The following is a 9,521-nucleotide window of genomic DNA, read 5'->3' as shown; positions in this document are numbered from 1 at the left end:
TCTTACAGGAAAACTGCTTCATGGCTGCTTTTTACATTATCTCTGATTCATTCAAAAGGAAAAATAAAATATGTAAAATATAATTGTTTTATTTTCCCTGTTGTTGTTAGCTGCAAGTACTGTTAGAAGCATCTTGGTGTCTTTCTATATTCAAATACTTTTAACTTTAATTTTAACACAGACATAACGGCCGTATTCTTAATTCTTGGGATTTAGATTTTTAATTAGCGAAAATTACTTATTTGGCAGTTAAAATGAGGGGGGGGGGGGGGGGGGGTCTGGTTGTACATAAGGAGAATGGTGTTTTCAGTTAAATCCTGTTTCCCTAGCCAAACCTGCCAAGCATGTACATGTAGAACTGCCCATTTAAAAATTCATTTGGAAGCACAACTGCAACCGTTTGTACAGTTGGCTCAACACTAGAAGATCTCAATTTTACTAGCCTTATCTCTCCATGCATTATATCCTAATAATAATGGAATTCATTATTGAATTTAATAAAGTATTTCTGTAATCATTCTTATACTAATTTGAAATACTTACATGATGAAATGTTATGCATTGATTTTGTGTAAACACACTTAAGATGAAGCAGTAATTACCTAGATTTTTCTGAGATCATTAGAAATTTTATGTCAATGGCTAACTCCTGTGAATTTTTTAATTCCAAGCATTGGGGTTTAGTTTGAAGTGCGTTTAGATTCATTGTGGATTCAGTGAATTTCCTTATGGGAACAGTGCATCGCTTCCCGCTTTGAGTCTTCTCTTGTATCACACTGCTGTCGATTGTCACATGCGGGCCTTTGGAGCCAGATGACATGGATGTTTTTTTGAGCTGACATCAGTTTGACCTTCTGAACGTAATGTCTGCCACAGTGGGTCACACGGCTGATCTCTGGAGACTGTCAGTGAGGCTGGGGGCTGGTTTTAATTCATTAATGAAGGAACAGCAGCTAAAGGCCCTCAACACAACACTGCTCAGTGTATAGCCATTACCACTCCAAGTACCGTTCTACTTATGTGAAAGTGTGAGTACTCTTTAAGTCCAGATACAGTCTAACCTCTGCGTTGCGCTTGTCTTTAACCTTCAATAATCAATCAGTTTTGCCACTGAAATAAATGAAACACTGAATGAGGACTATAAAAATGTAATACTGATTAGCTACTTAATGTTAAGAACAAATGGCAATATCAATGTTTCCGGCCTTTACAGTTTTAATCAAATGGCACACCTAATTAATAATTACAGCGTGGCAACCCAAGGAGACATGCTTGTGAAAAATGAGAGACAAATGCGGGTGATAGCCAGGCACCACTGTAAACAGTGAAAATAAGCACATAATTACTGCTGGGACCTTGCTACCCTGGTTTTGACCGTACTTGCAATGATTTGTTAAAGCTCTAGACAAGCAATTAATGGTGGTCCGGAAGGTTCCACGAAGCAAATCTAAATCCTGATGTCCAATAAGACTTAGGTACTCAGTCACCATGCATCTCCTCTCTCCAATGACGCTGAAATCAGAAGCAGGTTATTGATTTTTGAGCCAGTCTCTTACTAGACTGTGCATGGAGGCTGTTTCATCACCAACCTAGCTGCATGTCTGCGACTGTGTGACCAGCCTGTTCTGGAAGCTTTTCCTGAGAATGGTTCCCGTTACCTGCTTGATTAACAAGATTATCATCTGACACAGATTATTATATAGCTATAGCTACAGCTGTAACCTATTAGTTTGACCTCTAGTGAAAGGTTTGTATCTTACCAAATTGGTTCATATCTCAGCATATTAATGATAACGTTTTAGTTCTTGGATTTGTGTAAATTCTACAATGCGAGTCGGGTTTTTTCTGTTTATTCGTCAAACAAGAACACTGGAATCTTTCTTGCAGGTTTACCTTCAAGTTTAATACACAGAAATAAAATTAATGTCTCTATTCAGTCCAGCTGTTGAGCACTTTGTACTTATCTTACGGAAATGGTGAAAATCTGAAAAGAATGAAAAATATAAAAGGAAAAGGTAGAACTTCAAACCATTCCACAAAGTTAAGGACAAAGGTCAGTGCTTTTTTAACTGAACAAAGGCCTTATTGATCATGGAAAAACAACATGTAAGCAAATGCAATCTAATATCATAATTAACGCCAACATCAAGACATCAAACAAAGGAAGGTCAGCTCAGTCCCAAAGTAGTGTACTTGTGTGTCTGTGTATGTACACATACACACACATTTAAAAAAACACATCTAAAAAATCTTTTTTTTTTTTTTTTGTGGTATAGTTTGACCATGTTAACCATAATATGTCCAACAAGGAAAAAAGGAGTTAAAAGTCCATTCCAAATATCCTGGATGTCCACATGATGTGGGACATGTTCAACATTTGGACACAGGTAAAAGGAGATGTTTCTTCCTGTGGAGGTGTGCAGGGCCGATGTGAACACCGTTGCCTTGCGGTCAGAGTGTCAGGGTGTGTGGGGCCAGGCTCAGTCCCAGAGGGCCCTATGTTATGTCCTTCTGCCTGGGGGGGCGGTGGATGTTCCGGACCACACACTTCACCATCCATTCGATGCCTTCGTTTACACCCTGCCTGATGAGAAGGAATCAAATTCCCCCTTACTTCACTGTGAACTAAACACCACTGTGTTAAGAGTTGGCTAATGATAGCCTATTATGCCTACGGTACAAACCTGGTGATCCCTTTCAATTGTTCAAAAGGGGGTTATGTGGACTGTGACCCCCGATTTGTCGGATTAATCACAAAAGTATCCTCTCCAGAGAAAACATTTTTAAATGTGTATGGTGTTTGTCTTCTGCAAAATTCTGCATCCTCCCCGACCTCACCACATACTCAAACCAGCTCTTAGTCCTGGCACTGGTCATCTCCCACCTGGACAACTGTACCTCCCTCCTGGCTGTGCTCATGCCTCCACCATCAGACCTATGGAGCTTATCCAAAACACGGCCGCTCACCTGATCTACTACCGCCCCAGGGTCAGCCGTGCCACTCCCCTTCTCATCTCCCTCCACTAGCTGTTTTATCTACAAATAGATCATCAGACTACACACCAAGCAGAGCTCTCAGGTCTGCCACTGTGTGCCTGTACTTCCAGGCCACAGCCCCTGTGGAATTAGCTTCTTCAGATTGCACCATGGCTTTCCTGACCCCTTTCTTTGGATTTCCTTTTAGGATAATGTGATATGTATAGCTGTATACATGTAGGTCATCTGTCTAGCGGTATTTCCTTAAAAAAAAAAAAAAAAAAAAATGCTAACTTGTTTTTTTAGCTCAACATCACACTTTTTGACTATACATGGGCCTCCTGAGCATTCTTGGTAATACTGCATGTTGTATTCCTGAGATTAAGATTATGGTCTCCACTAGTGTAAGCATGCGTCTGCTCAGTGATTGTAACATAATGCATGAAATACTGTCAGGGAGCTCTTCTTACCCTGTGAGGGCCGTGCATGGCTGTACAAGGCAATCCCTTTTCCCAATCTTCGGAGCACAGTCACTGAAGGCCGTTTTAATGTCTGGTACTGATAAACAGTTCTAGGAAGGACATTTGTTGATTTAACATCACACAAACACAAACATACAAAATAAGAACTTCTATGACATTTCAATAGTAACAAGAAACAGCACACATTTAAAAATGAGATTAACATTAATTATTGGTACACAAATCTTGGATTTCCACAACATCTTTGGTACGACCAATGGTTACAGCCATTGTTGACTGCACAACTTACAAACTGCAGCTGATGCTCTAAGGTTAAGTTCCGCTACGCTAGCCTGCAAGCAAACTGCACTGGAAAATAATGTAGAAAAGGCTCTGCATAAGGTATGCCTCCCTGGCATTAATGGGGAAATGACTCCACCCAGTGGAATGATAAACACTGTGCTTAAAGAGTTTAGTAATTTTATCATAAATTTATATTATGAAATATCACTTTATGCAAAAAAATACTTGACAGAAAAATAATCATAGAATTTCCAACAGTAGGGCACTTTAGAGTGCTCAATTATGCAAGCGTGATCTAATACATATAGGAAGGTGTTATTACACGTTTAACAATATTGCACATTTTTTCTTCAATTTTATTTTATGTTGATACTACATATTATGACATATTACATTTATTATACTGAAAAGAGAAATTAACTGTCAAACACTTTATAAACGTAGTGTTGGCATAATATGTGCCAATAAAGTACATGTAGTTACAGCTGCAAGCCATTAAAGAATCTCTGATTGCTCGATTGAAAGGCATAACCCTTTGGACAGACATACATAAATTACAGTAAAAATAAACACAACAGGATCTTACTTCCACATCCTGTTTGTTGGCTAGCACAAGAAGAGGAACCCCTTCTAATACTTCACTGCTGATCATTTTCTCTGTAAAAAGAACTCATCTTTCAGCAAACGAGTACAAATGGGCATACATTTACACCTACCACCAAAGTGTACGCTCGTAAATATATACTGTAAACAGATACACAAACACATACCATTGTCTGTGAAAAAATGTCTGGGCAGAAAAAAAAACGGTAATTTAATTGTTACACTTGAGGGATGCTCACCGAAGGCTTCTTTTGATTCTGACAGGCGCTCTTCATCAGTGGAGTCAATCACATAAATCACTCCATGGGATTCTGCATAATACTATTAGAGACATCAGAAGGGAAGCCACAGTGGAGTTTTCAAAGAGGTTATTCTATTTTAAATCTCATCAGCATTGTTTACAGCAGAAGTTTCTTGCTTGTGACCAACTTTATGAGTAAACAAATATTCTATGATCCTATCCCTTAAGAGCAGAAAAACTCTCTTATTATTTTAGTCACTGTGAAAGTGGTATAGAATGTTTGTCTCATCTCCAAAGCCCCCTCTCAGAACCCAGCAGTTTCCCCTTATACCACAATTCTCCTTAAATACAGTCCCTTAAGCTCATGGACATCGAGCTGGTTGGTGCCTTGCATGGCAGCCATTACTGTACTTTATTTTCACTGTACAAGTACAACGAAACGTCATTTGGAGCAAGCCTTTAGACGGCCAATTAAATATAAAAAGACCATAATGTATAAAACCATAAACACGAGACACAAAGTAATAGTAAATGTAATAAGAGCTAAAATACTGTACATATGATTACACCAGAAGAAAATATTGCACAGAACAACAATAAATATTTAAATAAATAAATAGAGAACAATCAAACAGTCACAGTGACTGTTAGGTATTACCGTTATGCATCTAGATCTAACTATTACCATTCGTCAGTGGCGTGTGTGTGTGTGTGCGCGTGTGTGTGTGTGTGTGTGAGTGAGTGAATGGGTGAGTGAGAAGCATGGAATTGTATAGTGCTTTGGATAAAGGCGCTATATAAATGCCAACCATTTACCATTTACATCCATTGCATTATTTATTTATTTTTTGGAAATGGAAAACAAATTATGGAATGTCTCAGTCTCTAGAGCTGTTTGAGGATGATTTTTGACACAGTGTCATACTGCATATAAATGACCATTATAGGAACCACTAGTAACAAAATAGTGCACAAGACACACAAAACTTAGTGACTTAATGGACAATTTAAATTCTACTAACGTAATCAAATAAAACAAAAAAGATAATCCAGAAATGGGTGTAAACCATAGAAAATGTGTTTGGCATAGCTAAATGTAAAGTTATATATTTGGGAAAAGAAAATTTACAACCACATTATTTTTTTTAGGAGAAGACTTTGGAAAGACTGTTTCCAAAGTTGAGTCCTTCTGGGGGAAAATTTACTGTTTTTAAACTTGACATATGACATATTTTTGAGGAACCACACAAACCTATAATGATTAATGATTAAAATGAGGGACAAAGTGTTCATTTCACTTCACTTTGGGCCTACCCACCCCAATGTTCCAGACTTTCAGATTGACAACCATGAATGGTCACATTATAATCACAACTTGCTCTCCAACGTTTAAATATTTTGACTTAATTACTGGCATTAATTTAAAATTAAAATGATTAAATGTTCTCAAAACTATACAACTGCTCTATACAGTCTGAAGTATACACATGCCAATTCACAGTGTGTGATCTCTTGTACCGTTTGTTTTATAATTACAATTACAAGTAGTGATTGACTGGTTAAAGCAGGGCTGGACAGCTCCAGCCCTGGTTTTGGTTCCAACTATTTACCTTAGTTTTAGGTTTTGCTTGGAGAAAGAGTAAGATTAAACTGTGGAAGAGTGTGTTCCTTACTTTATCCCAAAGCGATTGCAACTCCTCCTGTCCTCCAAGATCCCAGAACATTAGCCGTGCCTTGCCAACATCTATTGTCCCAACTGTGCAAAAGGAACAAGTGGATTATACATGTATCTATTTAGTATTTCTACTACACTGCCCTCCATACTGTTTGGGACAAAGATCCATTAGTTCTTGATTTGCCACAATTTTAGATTCAGAATCAAGACAATTAACATGTGGTTAAAGTGCACATTGCATGCAAAGGATATGCAATAAAATAGCTGATAAAACTGAAATAGCTGATAAAACTGATAAAAATGACCTTTATTAAAATCTGACAATGTGCACTTTAACCACATGTGATTTTGTTTTATTGCAAATAAATAAATGATGGGTCTTTGTTCCAAACATGATGGAGGGCACTGAATATGCAATCAAACACCGTCACAATAAGTAAGATGTTAACCTACTGTTTAGACCCACTGTGGTTGTGATCTTCGACAAACTCATCCCTTTGTAATTTTTGCTGAATTTCGTCTTGGTCTGTTCCAAAAACGTCTGCAGAGGAAATACAATTAATAATACTTCACATAATACAATTATCACACTCAATATATCAAAAAAGTAACAGATTTAATCAAGGTTGACACTGTGAACATTAAAATATTAATATGCAGCTATTGTCGAGCCGAATACACACCGTCTTTCCAGCATTATCCAATCCGAGAATCAGAATGCAGTACTCGTCCTTCTGGAACATGTATTTGTAGAGACCCGATAATAAGGTGTACATCCTAAAGAAAAAAGCATAAGGAAGGCTTCCTAACGTAAGTTCCATGACGATATCCACAACATTCATACTTATTTCAGGCTAGCTAGTCTTAACGGCGGTTGACTTAATCTAGCTCTTCATCTAGATCTAACTTTGCATCAAACTACTCTAAAAGTGAATTAGCCAGCACGACAACTACGTTACTTTAAAATGTCGTGTGCAGTCTTTATTTTGTTAATATTAAGCTACTACTAGCTAGCTAACTTGGCTAGCAACATATTTTGGTTTGCCAGATACCATAACAGCCAGCTGTCTCTGGCCGGTACCTTGCTAAACCAACAACCCAGTTGGCAAGCGACGTAGAACGGAGGTAAATACATTATATGCCCGTAATTTAACAAACAAATGAATGCCTTTCGATATACTTTTAAGTTATCTTACCTTTCTGCGTTAAACGACAGACGTGTAATGCCGTCATCTGTAAATAGGAAGTGTTTGCGGAAATGCTATGCGTTGTGGGACTTGAAGTGAAATAGAGTGCCACGGTATGACAGTAAACTGGTTACAGTGGAAAGCCTCTAAACTACACTTCCCAAAATGCATTTGTAAATGAATGGCCGTGTCTGAAACAGCTTACTTACCTACTATTGAGGTGGCCTATACAAGTGTGCAACTTACGTACTCAATAGTAGTAACTGGAGTAATATTAATTTTAAAAAAGGTTATTCGAAAGCAGTACGTTAGAATCCATACAAATAAATGGCTTTAATTACTTCGTTTTTCCAAAGGATTTAATTTACCACTAGAGGTCACTGGTGGAATAAGTGCACCAAGATCAATTGTGATTTCACAATAACTGTTTTTTTTTCAGGGCAGTATTCATTTGGCATACAATCACCCTCGTGTAATTAAATGTCAATTTCTGAATTTCATACCAACTTCTGGCCTTAATTATGTAATTAGCCCTTTATGCCATCTTTTATGACATTTTTCACATTTTAGCTACAGTACATGATGAATGATAGCCGAAGACTGCTCTTGTGTCCCCTGTTTTACTGTGATCTAATCTTGAACCAGTGTTGGTGCATGCAGCATTAGTTCATTTAGCCAGGGTAATTGGTGGAAACAAAAACCTGCAGACACACCAGGACCAGAATTCCCCACCCCTGATATAGATGCATTCTTTGAGGATTTGTGCGTAACGTATGTTGATATAACTGTGAGGTCCAGGCACTGTTATCAAATGTTAAAGCATACTGCCTTTTGTTGGGAATCAAACTGTCCTAAACAAACAGCTCATAGTATATACAGTATGTACATGTGAATTAGAAATGTAATACCAGAATGCAAAATTATCTGTTCTGTTATAGAGGCCATCCTATGTGTCATTTCTTCCTGAGAGGGACATCTGCACAGGTGGCTGAACAACAGTCTCAACGATAGTTTGCTTGATTTAAACTTCTCTGTCAGATTGTGTTCCTCCTTAATGCATGTACATTTAGTTTTACCCTTCTGAAAAGCGCTGTTTTTTGATGAAAGATGTGTATTTGCCTATTCATTTGCCTAAGACAAAATTAGGCTCTGTACAAGGAAGCAAACTGGAAGCGAGCCATACAGGCATATTTGTCAAACAAAGTATTTATAATTAGTATTTATAATTACTCTCTGTTCCTACAAAACTGCCATCATAGGTATTAAAGACCAAATTTATCTATAAATATGTCCCAGTAATTTTCTCAGTCTGAAGTATTTTCCTCTGTCTTCAAATACCCCCTCGTGTTTTCTGAGAGGTAAAGTAACATCAGACCATCTGACATTTAGAGTAACTTTCTACTGCCACTAAGAAATGGGTACAGCAAAAGCCCAAGAGCAAGGAGTTCTAATAGCACAATGAAAGCAGGCACTTTCACACACTGAGCATTTATGTGGTTTTCTTTGATTAGAATAGTGGCATCTTGGCTTCTTAATGTCAGGCTATCCTTATAGCTTCTTCCTCAAATCACTTGATCCACCCTCCTTTACCTGGGTGTGAAAGTAGACTGGCTAATCAATTGCTCCACTTGCTCAGTTAATCACTTGGGAGGACAGACAGCCAGGGCTGGATTTGAGGATCCCTGCCCATATTTTTTTAGGAAGTAAATGACTGAACATTTACTTGTATGGATACTGCCCATCACATACTAAACAGCAATATGCAAAGTAAACAGAACATAGTTGGAGAACACAGAAGATCGGAGGCTGATTTGAATAAAATATTAACTAATTATTCAACTAATAATTATGAAATTAATGCCATGGATTTTCTTATCCTCTGAAGAAGAAATCAGATATACCCTACCTGAGTGATACTGGTGATTCCTAAATGGGCTGAAGGTGAAAGACAAACTGAGATGCATGTATGAATCAGTTGAGTGTGCAGTATGCTTAGTAAACAGTACATACTTTGAGGACATAGTAGTTAGGTGGTTGAGTTAGAGTTGGAAGCAACAATTCAGTACTGGAGGTAG

The 9,521-nt window shown here is 37.8% G+C and overlaps 1 protein-coding gene across 1 annotated transcript; it reads right to left on the bottom strand.

Moving 5' to 3' along the window:
- Window positions 1–1,834: 1,834 nt before the first annotated feature.
- On the bottom strand, window positions 1,835–7,542 carry arfrp1 (ADP-ribosylation factor related protein 1). The gene is made up of 8 exons (XM_061219947.1): window positions 7,456–7,542; window positions 6,943–7,036; window positions 6,713–6,800; window positions 6,258–6,340; window positions 4,583–4,664; window positions 4,327–4,397; window positions 3,447–3,547; window positions 1,835–2,584 (listed from the first exon to the last, which is right to left on the bottom strand). The coding sequence occupies exons 2-8, from the start codon at window positions 7,033–7,035 to the stop codon at window positions 2,497–2,499; spliced, it is 606 nt and encodes a 201-aa protein (XP_061075931.1). The 5' UTR covers window position 7,036; window positions 7,456–7,542; the 3' UTR covers window positions 1,835–2,496.
- Between the last annotated feature and the right edge of the window lie 1,979 nt (window positions 7,543–9,521).

Source organism: Conger conger, chromosome 14, assembly GCF_963514075.1.
Source record: "Conger conger chromosome 14, fConCon1.1, whole genome shotgun sequence".
Classification (NCBI taxonomy): domain Eukaryota; kingdom Metazoa; phylum Chordata; class Actinopteri; order Anguilliformes; family Congridae; genus Conger; species Conger conger.
Note: the sequence above shows the minus strand (reverse complement) of the source record. Positions and strands in the feature narration are given on the sequence as shown.

Bases quoted from the DNA above. Each gene is read 5' to 3' on its own strand.
- arfrp1 (XM_061219947.1), bottom strand. From the start codon at position 7,035: ATGTACACCTTATTATCGGGTCTCTACAAATACATGTTCCAGAAGGAC. The intron at 6,801-6,942 runs GTGTGTATTCGG...TTTCCTCTGCAG, and splicing joins TGGATAATGCTGGAAAGACG to ACGTTTTTGGAACAGACCAA. The intron at 3,548-4,326 runs GTAAGATCCTGT...TGTCCTTCCTAG, and splicing joins CCAACAAACAGGATGTGGAA to AACTGTTTATCAGTACCAGA.